Source organism: Channa argus, chromosome 13 (assembly GCF_033026475.1).
Source record: "Channa argus isolate prfri chromosome 13, Channa argus male v1.0, whole genome shotgun sequence".
NCBI lineage: Eukaryota > Metazoa > Chordata > Actinopteri > Anabantiformes > Channidae > Channa > Channa argus.
The window spans coordinates 7,974,621-7,994,656 of NC_090209.1; the positions used below are offsets into that span (position 1 = coordinate 7,974,621).

Below are 20,036 nucleotides of genomic sequence, written 5' to 3' on the forward strand. Positions count from 1 at the left end.
ACAATGAAAGAAAATGGAGGAAGGAAAACTTAGACTTACCTATCAGCAAGAGATTGTAATGTTAGTAACTAAATACAATTTATTAACCAATATCAAAGATTTCAGTTTGTTCTACTTGAGGACCCTCGGTAGATGGAGGCCCTAGCTCCTCACTATTGCTCTCAGAACTTAAGAGAAAACCCTGCAAAAAGCTGATGAAGATTTTCAGTAGACTACTTTTTTTTTGGCAAAACACTACTACAAAAGCACAACAGCATGCAAGTGGAAATTCCAGAGAGAAAAGATTCTTAAATACTCATCAGCAACATGGATAGATTACTGAATGGGCCCAAAGGAGATTCGTCCAGGGACCTAAAAGGTCCACGATGACACAAAATCACCACAAAAAGACAGTGTTAGACGGCTGGAATTTCTTTTCTATATCTATTCCCAGGGACCTGTTGTCTCACAATGTGTAGGTGGTACATGGTAAGTGTTCCAAATAATCTTTAGATCTGGGCTTTACACAGCCCTGTGAAGTTGGTCCACATTTATATATATTTACATATAATTCTTTCTGAATAACATATTATCACATAATATTTATGTACTGTATATACTAAAGTGGGCCAATAAATAATAACAAAGAGAGAATTTCTGGGCACTATGCTCCAGATCCAAGAACAACAATGAATAGAATTGAAGTAATCGGTTTGAACACATACCCAAGGAAAAACATGCATGCATTCAAAAACTGTGTGGCATTCCCCTTTAATTCTACAGCTTATTACATACAGAAAATATGCCACTTAACTCATTTCAAACACAGTAATTGTTTATTCTCTTAAAAGAAAGTAGCCTCACAGCGTCTAACTAAATACACCGGAACATTAAACAACCCCCTCATTTTAAGATATGTGCTTATTGTGTAAAATAATATTTGTCAATACAAGATAATCTGAAACTATGTTGTTTTTGCTCATTTTTCTAGCTGGATCTGTGAGAGAACAGATGCTAAGAGTGAATAAGTACTCAGAGAGCGATGGCCACTACGGCAGGTACTGAAGTCAGAACAGGTTTATGATTCTCAGCGTGTTTCTGTCCATCAAACAAACACAATTACCAAATGTTTACTTTAAGTTCTAATTGGAAACAACCATGTCTCAAACAATTCTGAATTAAAAAAAAAATCACTTTACCAGAGAATATTGCCTCATCCATAAGGTGGTTGGACAGTCTCCCAAGTTGCACCTTCTTCTCAATTTGTCCATTTTGTAGCCCTTTGAAACTCACATCGTACTGGTAAACTGTCTGAAGATCCCTGATCAGGTCATGCTCTCCTATAAAGTTCAGTATGTGGGTGAATAAAGGGATCCAGCTCTCATGTAATAGGAAAATGAGAGGACTTTCCACCATTCCTCACAGTTACAAATACTTTTGTACAGTATATACCCTGAATGCCTTACACAGATTGTATAGTTTCAGATCATTTGCAAGACCCATTTAAAGGAGTACTGAAAATTCACTGGCAAGGATCTTGGTATATTCTTATATGTAAAAAGGCCATGCTTTTTAAGATTACACAGTAAGAATAAAAGATCTAATGTTTATGATTCGTCTGTAATATTAACTCAACAGCTAATATTACCTTTGCATTATGGATGAGTGTAATAAAAAAAGACAGCAAAATGATAATCAGGACATGTAGCAAAGGGATGTTTAATGATTTCCTTGGACAATGAAGTGCTCATGTCCATTTTTGATGTTATACAAATAAGAGAATAAGAAAAATCAACAACTTGGTGTTGTGTCAGCATTCCCAGTTCAACTTCATTTCTTATTGGAAGTTAATTAATGATTAAAAATGGTGCAGAACATACTGTCTAGAGTGTCACAAAAACACAGACCAGTAGGGGGAGAGCCAGCTCTTACTAAAAACTACAAAACTAGTGAGTCAACCCACACATCCACGAGTATCCACTATGCTCTGTTTCACTCGTGTACACATGGCACTTGTTCCCATTTGAGAAAACTACCAACATGAAAGCTAATGCAGTTTTATACCCAAAGCGTCATGAGTTTACACAGAGACAGGGCATAGTGTAAGCTGAAAGAAACACAACCCTTTCTGAGAATGCGCACACAGACAACTGAATTCATGAACAGATTAAATAAAATAATCACTTTAAATAAAGATTTATCAAATAAAATTGAAATGTTGATGATCATTGCCACCTTGGCACAAATTGAAATCCCTCACAGCACCATTAATTATTATAACTACAGAAGTCAATATATATTTAGGCTGACCTCATTTCGAATGAAAGTCACAAAACATGTCTTATGACATTAAAATTTAAATAAAACTAAAATGTACCACAATATTTTATTTTCAACAAAAGGGTGGGAGTTCAAGCTTCTAGAAAGTGGAGCGAAGGAGATGGCTGATTTTACATTAAACCTGTAGTTAGGTGAACTTATTTCTCTTTCAAGTACACCAAGTACAAATGAAACTAAAATATTTGGCAATGGTTCTGAGCATTTGGCCAATTCACTTGAAGGTATACAATAAATAGTCCATTCAAAGTGTTTTTTACTGTTGAGTTTGAGTGTTCAACCTGAGAGTTAAGTCATTTCAAAGACAGTCAGTTCATAGCAAAAATAAACATCCTTCATTCTACATATTAAGAAAGTCTTGTTGGAATTAAATAATTTAAGACTGGGTACCTACTGCACTGCTTGCTTTAATATGATTTTATTATTGCTATGCTATTCCTTTTCCTTTCCAGTAGCATGTAAACTCCCACCCTATAACATGTACTCTGGTTGAATGGGAATGCCATATCGAGTATTGAATGTCTTGGTCCCCTACATCACACGCGGATGCAGTGAAAGTCAGAATGATCAGGCAAACAAAGGTGGGCAAACTTGATCTGAGGTGAATGGAAAGTGCAGTGATCAAGTCGACATGAGCTGTAAATGCACACATTTCATACATTCTTCTGTAGCTCACTGGCTGGACAGTCATTCCTCACATTTCTTCTCAAAAAAATGTTAAGACTTTAACAATGGGTAATCACAGACACAGACTTTGTAGTGTGTGTTTGTGAAAAGGAGATGGAGGAGTGGTGGAGTGAATGATTGCATCAAGTGTTAATATATCATGACAGTACATGTACTCTATAAAAAAAAACTACCTTGGTACTGAACACTGACCTCTTTCTAACAAATATTCTGGTATACAACATTTACAAAATGAACATTGTAATAGTGTGATATTTATAATATATATATATATATATATATATATATATGCTACTGCCTTCCTCTGGTTCTCTGCATTTTTAAACCTCTGAGTACATTAACGCCATCTTATAATTCTTAAACATTAAAGCGTACACACCATACCGACAAGTGGCAGCCTTATACAAATAGAGAACAGGAAGACTCTGTGGACAGTGAGTACACCTGCATGTGTGTCCTGAGTGTGTGTGGATGGTAGCTCAGCTCCTAACCAGGCAGCCACAACTTGCCGGTAGACTCAGCAGTGAAGGGAGTTTTCAGAGAGTAAACTTCAGGGATACCAAGGTTCTTAAGCTCACAAAGTGTCCTTATCCAAGATACTTGCACATTTAAGACAGTTTTGATATACTTTAGGAGATAATAATTATTATAATGTCAGTAATAACAATACTATTAAACACATTTGTCAAGGTTATTTCTGTTCCATGGCAGCAGGGTAAAGATCTGCATTATTCGGAATTGTTTCAGTGCCCTGTGATCCCCATGTTTCCTGTCATCAGCTGTGCTGCTATGAGGGCTCGACCTCTGTGCATCCGTTGTAAATCTGTGTTTGTGTCTCAAATCTGCTGTTTGTGTCAATGAAAGTCTGAAGTGAGTGAGTATTTTCCTAGATGATTGGTGCTGGTTTGCTCTCAGAGGCGGGTTTGGGCCTCGGGGACGTAAATTTCGATGCTGTCTGCACTTTCCGTGGCAGAGTTCTGCCGTACTGATGCTGCGCGCTTTGCTGCCATCAAGCGTTTTCTGGCTTCTTGCCGTTGCTTGTCCCCAGCTGAGTCCACACTTCTGTCCTTCCCCACTGACAGCTTGGGCTTAGACTGCTTCTTTGGCACAGATGATGGAAGATGTTTGTTTTCATCCTGAGGAATTAATGTTAGGAAGAGAAATTAAATATCGTGTGGCACTAGCTCAAAACAAAACCGCCAGCGGTGTTGATATACTATTTAAAGAAAAGAAAGAAAAACTTGACACACACACACACCTGGTCTTACAACATCTACCCTTAAAATATTTATCTGACATACTGAGAGAACATGTGTATCCTACTTGACACATTAAATGTTTTGGAACATTTACTTGATCCAAATACTTAAGATTCTGGTTCATAAGTTTGTAAGCGTAAAGCAGAACACATCAACAAACAAATGACTCCAATTAATGTTCATTAGGAAAAGCTATCATTTCATCTAGGGTAAACACGGCAATTACCTTGAAAATAAAAAGGTCTTAGCAGAATATTTTGTACGGTGATGTTGCTAGCACCATACATAAGCAAATAGATCCATTTTGCCAATCACAGTGTCTAAACTTCATAGCCATCACAATTTTTACTTTGGTAACAACGTTAACATAAAGAATATTCTCTGGGACCAAACATCACCTTCTTTTCTGATTTCTCAGGAAGCTGCCAGTTGTTAGCTTTCAGTTGGTAGAGCTCATCAAACTTCATGCTGATGTCTTCTATTGAGAGTTGGAGCAGGTCCCAGAACCCTGCGAGGTCCTGTGCTGTTGGTCGTGGGTTGGCATTCATATTCTAGTGAGGGAAAATGAGACAGTAGAGACAAGTGACTGGCTTTCGCAAAATCAGAGAGAATTGAGAATGTTAAATCTCGTCCCTGGACAGCCTCCCTTCATGCAAATGGGTGAGGAGAAATTGCATTTGATTCCAATCGTCTTACAGAGATGATTCAATTACAGCAAATTATACTGTAATAGAGAATGTTTGACAAAGAGGAACAGCAGACAATTAGGTAAAGTATGCCAAGTAATCATCTATCACAAATCTGACCAGATGAATTAGATCAACGCTTTCATGTGTCTGGCTTTAACAGTACCAGCGATGTTGTCAGTATCAAGATCAAAGCAGTAAGAATTTGAAAAGCTAACAAAAAACATGTAGTAGGGTAGTGTATCAAGACAGAGATTCAATATAAAGTAATGGAACCACTCACCAAGTTTTCCTTACAGAGTCCTCTGAACTGCTCAAACTTCTGTGAAATGAGGAGCTGAGCGCTGCCTACTGCACTGCGGATTGTCCCCAACACTACAAAAGCAGAGAGGAACATGATAAATAGTCAATAAGCTGGCAAAAAGGAGTTAAGGAAAACTGCAAGAAAAGGTTGAGAAAGGCTGCTATTTTGAGTTTTAGACTGATAGCATATTAAGGGTTAAACAACTATAGAAAGACACAGAATGGGGCAACTTTTATACAGTATGTTTGTAAAACTGAAATATTTATGCTAACATTTGCTATTTAACATTCTGTGACAGTAAAATATTTCCATATAAGTGATTTATTAACCATGTTCTCACATTTATTCAGCTATTTTCAGCCTAATATTTGCATGTGGAAATGAAATTTCATAATTCAGAACCACAGAGAGCAATCTGAAAGAGACTGTACAGTTAGTCAGCTCTTTGCTCATTCATATTTAAGATGCTGCCGAGATTAATCTGCATAAAATCTTGCGGGTATTCTGGGAGATGAGAAAGTAAAATGACTCTGCATTGGCTTTATGACAGCAAAGACAAAGCTAATTCCCAAAAAGAAAATGAGCTGTGTTAATGTGAGTCAATGCAGTAATAGGTTTGTCATGCTTTGTCTCACTATCCATAGTCAACATGGACGAGTCCTTGACTAATGCCCTGTCTGTGAACCCTCACTAACAGGGACATCAATTTGATCATTCATATCATTGACCTGACAAGCCAGTAACTGTACATTTTACTACATTTATACTGTGACTCAATATAATCTTTTGTGATACAGCACTTTGTGATCTAGAGCTGTGCTATAAAAACAAACCTTACTTTCTGAAGAACTGGACATTTTGGCTTTGAAAATGACATCCAAGAGTCACTGTTAGAACCTTTAGACTAAATAAATCCTCATAAATGAATCCAGCTATTAAGGACAGACCAAAATAAAAACAACCCAGAAGGTGGATGGACACACATTCTATCAAGATGTTTATACATTTCTCTTCAAGATGCATGTGTGTAGCCAGCAATAGGATTTATCCCCTCCCATAATAACGGCTAAAATTACTGAAGAATTAAAGCATTTATCAGATCCTTGATCAGGCTGACAGCTTAGGCCTATTTGAACTCCTGACAATGTCAGGAGATATCAGCCTCGGACATTTAAATTTAGCTTTTTTGGCAGACGCCATTTTTATACAGCAACTTACAAGTGATGTCACTTGTCACAAGCAAAAAGGCAAGCAATAATTAAGATATTCATTTTTTTTTATTTGAGTTGCAGAAGAGTTCTGTTTTCAGCAGTTTTTGGAATATTGGGAGTGAGGCTGCTGGCTGTGCAAAGTCTGGAAACTTGTTCAAGCATTGTGGGATCACTGGCAAGGTTGATGCGAAGATTGAAAGAAGTATCTCTCTCATCCAAGCAGAGATGTCAGACAGACGGGCAGAAATCCATGATGAGATAGTGGGGTCATCCGATGGAAAGGACAGGAAGAGCTGTGTGTCGTCAGCATAGCAATGATAGGAAAAGCCAGGTGAGTGGAGGCTGACAGAGTTAGAAACATGCCCCTGTCAGGTTACTTTAAAGGTTCGCACAGATAATTAAGACCGAAGCCAGGCCAGAGCTGTTCCAGAGAGGCCCCAGTCAGAGAGTGCAAACAGCACAATCTGGTGGTTCAACATGTCAAAGGCTGCAGATAGATCAAGTAGGATTAAGACAGAAGACTGAGCTGTAGCTTTTGCAGCCCCCAGGGATTCCACGGCTGTCAGGAGTGCAGTTTTTGTGGAATGACCACTCTTAAAGTCCAAATGGTTGATATCAAGTAGGTTGTTCTAAGAAATTGATTGAAGACTGCTTCTTCAAGGGCCTGTGCCACAAATCGAAGAAATCAGACAGGTCTGTTATCTCCAACATGGGAGGGGTAAAGACGGCTTCTTAAGCAGTGGGGTAATCCTGGCTTGCTTAAATGAGGTGGGGAAGGTGCCTGCTATTACCGATTTGTGTAAAGGCTGGGATTTGTGTGGGTGCAACTGCTTGAAGGGGAGTGGAGGGGATTGGATCCAGAGAACAGGTGGTAGGAGGGTTAGAGAGGAGGAGAGCAAAGTGAAGTGAAGTAAGCAGGATGCCTCCCTTAGAGGAGAGAAGTGGGACCTGATGGCTGCCACCTTACTAGTAAAGAAGCTGGCAAATTTGTCGGCAGTGAAAGAGGTGGAGTGGGATCGAGAAGTGATAAAAGTGGAGAACAGCTTCGTTGTGTCAGCGGTGTTGCTAAGTTTGTCATTGTAGCATTCAGTTTTTGCCCTGGTGATGCTGTGAGAAAAGACACAAGCAGACCCTGATATTCAGCAAGAACAGATGGAGTCTTGGACTTGTGCCAGTTCCTCTCAGCATTCCTGAGCATGTCGAATTGATCATAGATCTGGTCAGTGATCTGGACATTGTACCGAGTTGAGTTTAACACATGTACGACACAGAGAAATGTCCCGACGGGAGAAACTCCGCTTGATTTCAATGCAAGGTCATTGTCTACAGGAGAAACTATATGATTGAATACTTGAAGGTTCTGGGAAACGGTGTTTTTTTTTTTTTTGGTTTGTTTTTTTAACACCACATTGGAATTATGAATCTTAAAAAAAAAAAAAGGTTCTATCACTTGATTACAACAGCAGTTGAGTAATAGAAACGTCAACACGCCCATTTGCTTGCTTTAAATCCTCACAATAATTTGAGACTGAGCAGTGTGCTGCATGCACAATCTCATGTACATAATACTGGCATTGTGCTAGGGGGCTCGAAGGACAAATCCGGATAATGTCAGGAGTGTTTCACTCGGACAATTATGTTCTCACATATATCCGCTGTGGAGAATGTCAGAATTCCAGTGCAGGTGTGAAAGGAACCACAATAATCTGTGTTGGTGAGGCAGAAAGGTGAGTTAGAGCCCAGGAAGACTGTAAGCTCGTCCTTTCAGGGGTAGTGTTCTGCACATTGATTTGACATGAGTTTTTACCTTTCCTCCCGCAACCCTCCCATTTTATCTGGGCTCAGGACTGGTACCAAGGTGGCCCTTGGTGGCTGGGTGGGGATTTGAACCCGCAGTCTTCTGCATCTCATTACAACGCTCTACCACTTGGCCACTGGGCCCCCTGAATTAGCCGGATTGTTAATACTTTACCTAATATACTTAAGATGCATTACAACCACCCACTGAACTGGATTTTGTCTGCCTCTGATTTGCAAAGGCCTGGGAAAACCAATGTATATTGCAAACAGCTTTGTGACCTAGACGGAAGATATGCATATCGTAAAAAAAAAATAATAGGATATAAATGAGAGTGTCTTTAACATCCTGTCTTAAAATGACCATGAGTGTAACCATAAATGTTTTCACAGCTACTTCATGCAATTCTGTCACTTACCCTCTTCTGACAGCTTGTTGTCTTTGGTCTCCTGCTCCATCTGTTGACACCAGCCCTCCATGCGGCCTGTTTCCGCCTGCAGCAGCTTCAGAAACCAGTTACCATCTCGGAGGCAAGCTGGTGTGCCAAGTTGAGTGGCATCTCCATGGGTGCTACAGTTTCCAGTCTCCAGGCTGGGATCTGGTGGTGGCAGCGAGGAGGGGTCTAAAGCCGGGTCCAGATTTTCTGGGGGTGAATTGGGTGTCCTGGATGGGGCGGAAGTTTGTTTAAGGGGTTGTTGTTCCATGGCTTTGTCCTGTCCATTGGGTGAAGTGGTATTATCTGTTTGACTGTTGGTGCTGTTGGGTGTGCTGTTTACTGTGGGTGCAACATCCTGGGGCTCCTGATGCTCAGTCTCTGTATTCTGTCTAGAGGCCATGCTGCTGTCCCGGCTGAGACTGCAGAGACATGTATAAAAATCAGCAACTAACAGACAGTTAACTAAACAAGGCAATGTAGGGATGCAGCAGGAATATTCCACACTAACAGGTCAGTCACTTTAACTGACAGGACTTTATGGCAGCTGATTGTGTAGTAGCATCTGCTATAAAAGATGCACAGCAAAAGCCAGAAAAGAAACTGTAACTAGGATGGGTGGCAAGCAAATGAGCAACAAATCAGGTAAAGCATAATGGACTGCTGGCTTGAGAGATAATGAGGAGAAGAAGAGGAAGCAGGCTGTCAAACAAATGCGATAACTGGGAATTACAATGCATTTGAAACACTTAAATTGCCAGTTTTTCCACTGTATTCAGTTCACTGCAGTCTAAACATGAATAAAAGGACATCAATCAAAGCAATGGGTGGCCATGCTGCTGCCAGGCTGACTGCTGAATGACCTTAGACACTTGGTGCTGCTCAGGCTGCAGATTCACTGGCGGGAGAAGTCAAGTAATGTGCAGGTATTGGAGGGAAAAACAAAACTAGAGCACATTCAGACACACAGAGTCTGACAATCTAAATTATTTATATAATTCGATTAATGAGAGTTGGGCTCTTTGTCATCACACTCAGAATCTACATTGTGTATTGTATTCTCGACAAACTGTCTCTCTTGTAGAGCAGTGGATACCATTAACGGCAATATCGCTAAATGTATAGTTCTCTATCCTCAATCAATTTCTTCTCTGCTACTGCATTAGCCTTGTGAAAACAGAAATGCATTGAAATCATCAGACCATTACTGGTGGCCTTCCATTAACATTGTTAATCTCAAATATCAGTATATACTTACGGCCTGCCGTTCTCCACTTGAACACCAACTGACTGAAATTTTAGGGTTGCAGCCAGGGGTAGTGGTTCCTCTCTTGCGACTGGTAGAAGGCAATCCACCTGAGTATTCATGAAGAACAGAAAAATACAAATAAACAACTTTGAAAGTGGCTGTAACCTTCTTTCAGTATGAATGTACCCAACTAAAAAAGGGGACAAATCTTACTTGAATTCCGATTGAGGACAGTTTCCTCTTAGGTGCAGTTGGGGCCTTCTCTAAGGAGACACCAATGCTCAAGGTGTCATTTTGGGATTGGATAGATGCAGAAGTGGCAGTGGTTACAGTGATGGTGGGAGGGAGGTCACGTGGGGCTGGAACAGGAGGTACAGAGCTTGCAGTGGGTGCTGAGGTTGCAGCAGGCACAGCAGCTGGTGAGGGCTGTGTCCCCTTAGCCAGAGTGCCTGTGCGGATGCTACAGAGACTGTCGGAGGAGTTGCTGCGTCCTGACTGACTGTTGGCCTCACTACCACGGTCCTGCTGGTCAAGGTATGTGTCTTGGGCTGACTCGGTACTGCTCTGCAGCGTCACTGAGATGAGTGGCTTGGAGGTGTTGCGGGGTGGAACTGGAGGTGGAGCTTTTTTATTGCTGACTGCTTCAGAAAGGAGGAGACAAAAACAAAGAAAACAGCTAAGAATGAGAAAATGAGTAATCTAAGACTCTGAAAGCAAAGAAATATTGAAAAAATTATAATAATCAAGCAACTAAACATAAAGCAGCTAGTGCCAATTAATTCTGTCAAGTGTTAAAACATAAAATCATAAACAGTATCTATCTGAACAAACGAACCTGCACTTTGCTCTTATTACTGCCTCTATAGCTTCCTCTATGCTTCCTGAAAACCTGCTGGGGATTTTGTTCCACTGACGTCAGCCTTTCGCTAGGGATGTTCCTTTACATGCCACACCTTCGCAGTTCTTTAGCTCCGGGGACTGTCTGACGAGAACTCTTCCTTGCTCTACTCTTTGGCGTTTTTCCCCCAGTAGTTCCACTCACTAAGGAACCACAACAGGTACTAAACTAAGAACTAAAATGCTTTTGTTTTTTTTTGTTGTTTTTTTGCACTATTGTTTGAATTTCCCCCATAGCTAAAGAACTGTGAAGATAATGCAATTAACATAATTTTTCCAGGTTTTTTTTGTGGATGTTAGGAATGTATTTAAATATGCAATGCTCAGCATCAAAAAGTAGACTAAATGTATGATTTTACAGTACAGACTAAAATGACTAAAGGCTTCTAGCAAATGATAATGATCTGAATCAGGGGAAAAAAACAAAAAAAAAACAGGACTGGTGCTTCTTTTCCTGTCACCAATCTGACTGTAGCGCTGCGGTGGATGATACAGACTAACTCCAGTACAAAAACATGAGACACCAAGAAAAACCACAGTCTTTTACTAAGAAAAGGGGAGGGTTGAGGTGGTTCTTTGTAGGTTTTATTCAAACAGCTGAGTGACATCACTGGAAGAAGAAACAGAGCGAATACTTTAGATGAATTACAGAATGACAATTCAATGACACGTGATAGATGATCTTTAAAAATCAGTATAGCAAGAAAGTTATTCAGGCACACCACATTGGATCAATAATGAAAATGTACTATTCATACTCTCTGGTGGTAGTGGTTTTAATCTAAATAGCAACCTAACATTCTGTAATTCCAAGGGCGCTGCACATTCGCCAGTGACTCACAGCACTGGTACAGCCCTCCTAAAATCACACCAACATACACATACATGGCTGTGATACACACTCCATGTAGCATGAGTCGCTCATGTAGCCCTGGCCAACATTTATCCTGAAAAGTGAGATACTTTTTGTGGCACAGATGCATTACATTTCCAAAAAAAATAATGTGTCCTCTGAAATGCCCTTACATCCTCTTACAATTCTCAATACATGTCTGCCATTTGTTCTCTCTACAAGGCTGCAAAGTCTCTTAAACATACAAGTATAAATATGATAGTAAACATTTATACTGTAAGGCTCAACTCTTCTAAGCCAAATATCCCATTAAACCACATGTGCAATTCTCATTAAGCTATACGTATGGACATTTAGTTTTAGTGAGGTGAACTAACTGAAGATTATTGCAGCTGACACAATCCATTTTGCTGTCCTAGTGCAATGTGCTATGTGATGGCTGGCTTTAATTACCAACCACCCAAATTTACTTTTTTATTGCCATAAGAATAAATGATAATTAATTATTTTTGACATATTAAATGCCAGATAGATTACACAAATATTTGTCTAAATATAATATAGACTATTAATACAGTCCATATTAATAGTCTATATTACCATCTGGTCCCATCTGGCCCCAGATGGTTCTTCTGAAGCACCAAGCCCCACAAAAGCAAGACACAAAACCCCATTAACAGTTTTACATGTTATTATGGTTGAACCTTTGTGAAACTCTGGCCATGAGCCAAATACAATGAAAAGAGATGGTAGGAGAAGCTTTATCCAAGAATAACACAGGCAGGCATCTTTAAACAAAAATCTATATAGCAATAGAGAGCAATATCCAAAAGTAGTCTACACTAGATTAACTGTAATAGTTGACATTTAATCTATCTTTGAACTAGCCTAACAATCAGTGTGATGTCAGCTGGGAAAACATTGATTTCAAAGATTCATTGACTGCTACAATACCCTTTGCACTCAGAGGGACAACTATTGTGAATTCTCATCCACTGTATACGCTGGCATTCTTAATACTTCCTGTGGTTCTTAGTCTGATCTTCTGGACTAGGGCAACCGTCTGGGTTGTAGACTAATCAGCTGAAAACACGAGGCGTGTGTCTGTAAGGTCAAACCTCTCTGGATGGCAATCTGAAATACTTTGCAACAAAGTATACCTCAGCAACTTTGACATCATTTGTAAAAGAATACACAGGCAGTGTACAGAATGTCTTTGCCTACATCATTGCATAGGTTAAACAGAGTCAGCTATGGAACAACTCAAACTAAATTTGAAATTCTTAAAAAGCCACATACTATTATTTTTACTGTCAAATGGTCTACCAACATTTTTCTATGTCCATGAGTGTATCAATTAAATAAATTTAGTCTAGGCTCAATTATATATATTCTTATACCTATACTATATTCTTATACTATATTCTATAGTATATCCGGTTAATGGCAGATAAATCAATTTAGACCTTTACTATCTAGTCTAAACGAAAGAACTCCACACTTCTTAACACAAATTCCATCAGGTGTTGACTCTACAGTTACACTGTTTCTACAGTCAAGACTTAACTCATCAATAACTGTGAGAGGAAGAGTGTTAATTCTGTGAAGAATGACTCACAGTCTATCCATGGTAATACACAAACACACCACGTCTTGTGTAATATAGTGCAGGATACAATGAACACGCAAAGTAGCTACAATGAAGTTTCAAAGACTTTGTGTGTGTGCTTGTGTCTGATGATACCCTGCAGCGTGTTAAGAAGTCTATTTGAAGAAAGTCAACTATGACAGACCAAGAAAAAACAAAAAACAAAATTTACTGAGCAGTAGTTCAAATAAACACTATGACACAGTAGTTCTCTAGCACATGTTAAGCAATACTGTCTGTGAGCATAGAAATATTGCATGGGCATGTTGTTTTAAGTGAGCTCTGATTTTACATTCCTGTTTTGTTCAGATCCTTATCCTGGTCCCTATAAAAGCTCTGTAAGGTGTTTTAACTGCTGAACTGCAAAGCACTGCACAGGACAGGAACCTAATAAATTATTTATTGTGTCCTCAAGTCTTAACACATGGTAGCTGGCTACTGAATAAAAACTGCCACTAAAGTCCATGTAAACCAATTCAGAAGACCCATCTCAAGATAATAACTGGCTCTACTCACTAAATACAAAATTGTGATGATACAGAGTGATACATGCATGATACAGCATAATCTTATCTTCCATGATGTTGTATTTCACACTGTACTTTGAGGTATCTGATCGGAAGGAAAGAAAATCAGTCAGTCTAATCACAATCTGAAGCAGAAAGAAATGGGAGTTTTTAATGGACCCATAAGTTAAGCCCAACATGATTCATAACTTCCTCCATGCTTTTGAGCTCACATCACTGTCACATGTTGACTCTGGGATAGGAAATGAGAATTAACGTTATATAGCCAATTATGTTTAATTTCCCCAGTTTGTTTAACAGAAGAAAAAAAATGCACCAAATACTCCACCACACTATGTTTGAAACAATAAGCCCTCACAAAGAAATTCAGGTATCATTTTTTCCGCATAAGCAGAAAATGTATGTCAGTACAATTTTCTAAACTAGCATCGCTTAGAACTATGTAACACAATGCAATACTCAATGTCTGTTAACCCCAGGCAGTATCAAACGTTAACGGTCTGTGTAGCCGACTAGCCGGGTGCCGACCTGTCCATACTTGGATGTTGACGCCTCAGCTACTGTTAGCATGTGCTAACAGCCAGTAAGCGATCATTACAGGGCTCCCTTACAGGGCATTTAACGTTGAGAAACGTTAGCCAGAGGCATTGGATTGTCGGTGTATGCGGAAACCAACAAAGGCACACTGCTACGCTTAACCCTTTCCCTCGTTGCCTCTAGTCGACCGACCACAGGCACATTACTATCCTCTAACCTCGCCTGCTTGCTAACAACTCGTATAAGGGGTTTCAGCCCCTTTCTTCATCCACGTTAGCTAGCTAACCTGCCACACCATTAGCTCACGTTAGTGTGCTTGTTGCTAACGTGTCGACAACTGGCAGTCTGAAAATTAACCATCAATCGGGGGAAAAAAAACGACAAAACCTTACTGTATCATGGGGAACTCGAAAATCCTTATTTTCAGTTCATTCATGAAATACAGACAAAATGCAGACGGGCTACGGAATCCTGCCGTAAGATACACATCGACGCTGTGAAGAAAAGATTTGTAGTACACGCCCTTGACAACGAGGATTGGAGTCCACGTTTGCTCTGCTTTCTGATTGGACGGATCTAGTCCTCGATCTAATCGAGCAGGGCGGCGATTGGCTGCACTCTCGGTGTAACGCTAGTTGTGGATGTGTTCACGATAGGTTCACTAGGTTTTGTCTCTGCCGCCGCGCGAACGGTCTAGACACAAAACCACAGTGGATCTAATGTGTCCAACCTCATCACCCCAACTCATGTATTTCTACGTGAGTTACATCCTCTCCCTTATCTTACAAGAACGCTCCTGAAGGTCCACTACATCGTGATGGGCAGTCTCTTTGACAAAAGACATCTGGGTTATTTAGAACATACTGTACATATCCTTGTAGGACAATGATCAGGAGCAATACAGTGGGTAACTGGGCTTGAAAAGTCACAGGTTTAGGCTTTATATTTTAGAAAAATATAATTTGTCCACTCTGATATGTCATCTATTTGCACCACCGTCCTCTGTCTTGTGGCCAAAAGGAACTTGTGAAAAAAATCTAGTTTAATTAGTTTAGTACTTGTTTTTGGTTTTTTTGTTAGAATATTTTTAATGCCATAAAAGAGTGAAACGAACTCAGCATTAATCCACAAATAATCTTAATACTACCTAACTTGCTTGGTTTGTATGACCTGAAGATATTGATTTATACTGTACTTACTAGAAAACCATGAAAGTGGGATTTGTTTGAGACAGTGCTTTTAAAATGACTCAAGTAATATGGAATTTGCACATATGGAATTTTAATACACAGACATACAGTATGAAGCAGTAATACATGCAAGTGTAGGCAAAACTTTGGGCAAATTACATATTTTGTAGTTTTGTTTGTTTTTAGTAAAACCTTTTAAATACAACTCCAGCATTAGCATTGACATTAAAAACGAGCCTTTCTTCAGATTACTTTATTTCATTCAATTAAAAAAAAAAGAAGAAGAAAACAAAAACAGTAATTGTGGCATGTGAAAATGTTTGGATGCAACAAAACAATGATCCAAAGCAGATTCTAAAACTAACCACAGACTACTTTAAGAAACATACGTGGAACCTTTAGGCACATCATTAAAAATCTGTGGGTAGATCCTGATATTGTACAATATCTCAGAAACTGAAGTGATCTGCAGAAAGATTGGGTGAATACTACTACATTTAGAATAGCCCTGTGATACTGTATCTGCCAGAGGGAAGGGGGGTTCTGAGCACCGACTGTAGTTAAATAAATTACATTTATTTGCTTTTTAAGTTAATAAAATAAATCCTAACAACACGTGCAATAACAATGAAAGAAAGGCTCTTTTTAATGTCTATTTGCTGTAAGGGTTGTAGGCCTACTACTTTTACTACTGAAAAATCAACAAAATATACAATTTTGTCAGGATAGTTTATTCCCAAACTTGCAAATTACTATGCTGATATGACTACCGTTGCAGAAAAATCCACCTATTGAGTTGCATCATTTTGATCACTTAGGATTTTTTTTGTAGGTATTTGGAAACCTATGATTATAAATATATTGAATTTATGTGCATGTATAGAGTAAGCGTATAAATCCGACATTAGGCTATTTTCAACCTCAAAAATATCACTAATCCTATTGTACTTTTATTTATTTATCCTCCCAGCATAATTTATTAAGTAATTAGAAACACCATGGACATTAACTTATTACTTATTACTTATTACTTATCACTTATTACATGTGCAGTGGATGTTTCTAATAGACCACTTCAACATTGTAACAAAGCAATTTTTTTGTGTGTACTAGTACTTTTGGATTATTCTTTTAGAAAACTGTAGTTTTCATTGCTCTTTAGTATATTTATTTTTCAAATATATGACTTAACAACAATTTAAATTGCCTCCATTAGAGTATTATAATAATAATAATAATAATAATAATAATAATAATAATAATAATAATAATAATAATAATAATAATAAGGCTTTAGGAAATCACTTAGTAACATCTAATCAAATTACATTTTAAAAAAGTAATTTGAATAAACTTTTTCACAGGCAATTTTACTTGTACTTAGGTAACTACCACACTAACAGTACTTCTACTTGAGTAAAATAATTTAGTACTTCTTTCCACCTCTGCTCAAAATTACATTAGTTAGCTACAGTAATTTCAGCAGATTATAAGGACTATAGGCTATGGTCATCAAGTAATCAAGTCAAATCAAGTCAAAAAATGTTATGAACCCCAAATACAGTTAAAAAGTTCAAATTTATCGTCACATTGCTGTGTTTGCATTCACACAATCCTTGTAAACATTCACTAAAACAGCATTTTATTTCAACTACAATTCTTGGTGGAGACATTATTAGACAGAGGGCTGTGGAAAGAAACTTTAAAGAGTTAAAGCATGTCATTGTTCTCTTTGTCACAAACTGTTAAACATTTAAAAAAGTAACTGTACACTGAAAAAATATACACAAAAGTGATAGCAGCATAATGGAGCCAAGGTTTTAAGTTTTCACATTATAGTAGTTCTGACAACATGAACAAATGGTTGGCTTTCCTTTGTAGTCAGCAGGTGTTATTTTGAACTTTTTAGACAGACCATTCATTTGTGCTGCATCACTGTTGCCCTCTGAATATTTGTCCTAAACTCTGACTGTTAACACCAAAGCTGGAAGAACTTGTATCTAAAACTCCTTTTTTAGTTGCAAATGTGTGCCAAAACCTTTTTTTCTGGCGTCCTGAATATTTTTGAAGTTTACTTTCAAAACAATCATTGCAGAGATGGCCCACAAGAAACTGAACTAATTCTCTAAGATACAACCCTATAAGGGGAAACTTAATATGATCCTTGTAGAAAAATAATTGTAACTGTAGTGTTCTGTATGTTTTATACTAAGTAAACATACAGAGTTTTTAGTATGTATACTTTTATAATAAAATGTGTAAACACTGTAGATGACATGGGTGGTATATCTTAATGTCATGTAGTTTCTCCCTTTCACTTCCTATTTTTAAAGATTATTAACAATTTTCAGCAGCTCTGTCCCAGCCTTTCCTTTCAGTGATACTCACTGGTGCTGGAGCTGTAGCCTGTAATGGTGGGTGGTGGTGAATCTGAGTCCACAGAGGCCGTATCTTCATCCTGGGAACAGCCTGCCTGGATGGCCCGCAGGTAGCTGTGGCTGCGCGACCGGAAGCACGTAGGTGCAGGCAGATCCAGAGCCCCTACTGCCCGCGATTCCCCCTCACAGTATAGTGCGGAGTGCCCACAGCCCTGCCCGCATACCTGAAAGAATGTGTGCATGCTCACATGCTGAGGGCAGAGGGCACACTGAGAAACAGGCATTGTCTATAAAAAGTATTTTTACTAAACTAAAAATGTCAAACCGACAATGTAAAAAGAGAACTTTATTCAATATGCTTATAAAAAAAAAAAAAACATCAAATGTACTTGCTGAAGGGCACAACTGTGGTATTGATGAGGGGAGGGGCAAGTACTCCATCAAAAAATGGTGAGGTGAGGTAAGGTGAGACTATATTGACACGTTTGTTGACACAAGTCCCAACCATATTCAGTGCTGCATATTTGATGCAGCATTGTATGAGTTACTCAGAATAGCTTTGTTTTAGTTTTCCTTTGTTGCAGGGATTTGTGCTATCATTTTATGACAGGAGGAAGCAGTGATGACCCAGATCCCAAGCAACATACGATACAGTAAAAACAAGTAGCAGTTGATTTTATGCTTGTACCTCAAAACCAACTCATTCAAGATGATTATGAACAAATTCTATAATCTAGGATCTATTTGTCATTTTTAAAGATACAAAAGTGAATCTTCAGGTCATTTTGAAATTAATATTAAAGTTGCCATGTTCAAGCACAGACTATTGCTATAACCTCTCTGTGAAAAGCTATTTGTATTAGTCTGATGTGTGATTCTGCATCCAACTGATGAAGATATACACGTTCCCTCAATTTTATACAGAAGATCCAAGCATAAGTTCTTTCCAGCAGCTTATTCCTCATATCTCAGCAGGGTCAGCAGACATTACATGTATTTAAACATTCTCTGCCACTAGCTTCACCCTGACTTGAATGAATATTTATTATATGACCCTAATCTATTAGTTTAGCTGAAACATGTAATAATATTAAACTACTGACATGAAACCACAATCAAAACACATTAGATAAGTGGACATACCTGAGTGCCCAAGCCTCTGCCCAGTGTGCCAGAGCATTGGCTGAAATCATTGTTCCTGCGCTGTGGAGGGGCCTCCAATAGGCTCACCAGGCAGTCTAAGTTATCAAGGCTCCGATTAGTCGACAGCTCTTTCAGGGACGGCAGGGAGCTGTGAAAGTGAATATGATAATCAGCTTCTCTGAAGTCAGATACTAAAATACGGGAGTGTTGTGTTTAATTGATTATATCTAGGAGAAACTTTAAATTACACTCCAAAAAGTTCCCCAGGGTATTTTAAAATTAAACACAATTTAGATTTGTGGAGAGTGATATGTGCTGGGGTTTCAAATAGCAGCACAGAGGAAACAACAATTTATCACATTTATTTTTTGATTGATCTCAGAAGTTCATGGATAGTTTCCTCTGGTCTGTCTTTCCCTTGTGACACCTGGTGTTAGTGAAAATGTACGTGCACTATGAGGCAGGTTTTGGTGCAGTGATTTCCATGGAAAAACTGCATGTTGTGAAATCAGGGCTTGGAGTAGCAGGTAAGTGTAAAGTGCTAACACACCACTCAGGTTGCCTTAAAGGTAAGAGATGGAACAAGGGGCAGAGAGGAACCATATTGTGAAGGTTAGGCAAACAAAGGTAGGTAGTGGTGGCAGGGCAAATGAGGGTGGGTGAACGGCCACACTGCCTGCCTATGGGTGACACTGACCTCAGATGCTGCATAGAGCATGCACTTTGCAGAGGAGACCACAGAAAATCCTCCCGCATGAGAGCGTAGCAACGAGGCCTGTCCGTGTGGATGTAGGGGTAAAACACATGGCAAAATTTCACCTTCTATTGCTTTTATAGCAAATAAAGATAATACTGCATGGCGTTTCTTGTCCCCTCTCGTTAAGCTGGACCTCTACCTCCATGTTTAGCTTCTGTTGACT

At 38.9% G+C, this 20,036-nt stretch overlaps 1 protein-coding gene across 8 annotated transcripts in view; it reads right to left on the reverse strand.

Annotated features, from left to right (window-relative positions):
- Positions 1 to 1,043: 1,043 nt before the first annotated feature.
- dlgap4a (discs, large (Drosophila) homolog-associated protein 4a) overlaps positions 1,044 to 20,036 on the reverse strand; it is a 72,488-nt gene continuing 53,495 nt past the window's right edge. For 3 of the 8 annotated variants that reach the window (XM_067527366.1, XM_067527367.1, XM_067527369.1), the window contains 9 exons: positions 19,814 to 19,891; positions 19,117 to 19,264; positions 17,984 to 18,224; positions 10,157 to 10,584; positions 9,953 to 10,050; positions 8,680 to 9,116; positions 5,232 to 5,323; positions 4,661 to 4,813; positions 1,044 to 4,139 (listed from right to left, as the gene is read on the reverse strand). In XM_067527366.1, the coding sequence (XP_067383467.1) occupies positions 3,915 to 4,139; positions 4,661 to 4,813; positions 5,232 to 5,323; positions 8,680 to 9,116; positions 9,953 to 10,050; positions 10,157 to 10,584; positions 17,984 to 18,224; positions 19,117 to 19,264; positions 19,814 to 19,891 (1,900 nt within the window). In that variant the 3' untranslated portion in view covers positions 1,044 to 3,914. The remainder of the gene's footprint in view (positions 4,140 to 4,660; positions 4,814 to 5,231; positions 5,324 to 8,679; positions 9,117 to 9,952; positions 10,051 to 10,156; positions 10,585 to 17,983; positions 18,225 to 19,116; positions 19,265 to 19,813; positions 19,892 to 20,036) is intronic. The other 5 variants (XM_067527371.1, XM_067527370.1, XM_067527368.1 and 2 more) reach the window with 4 other exon arrangements.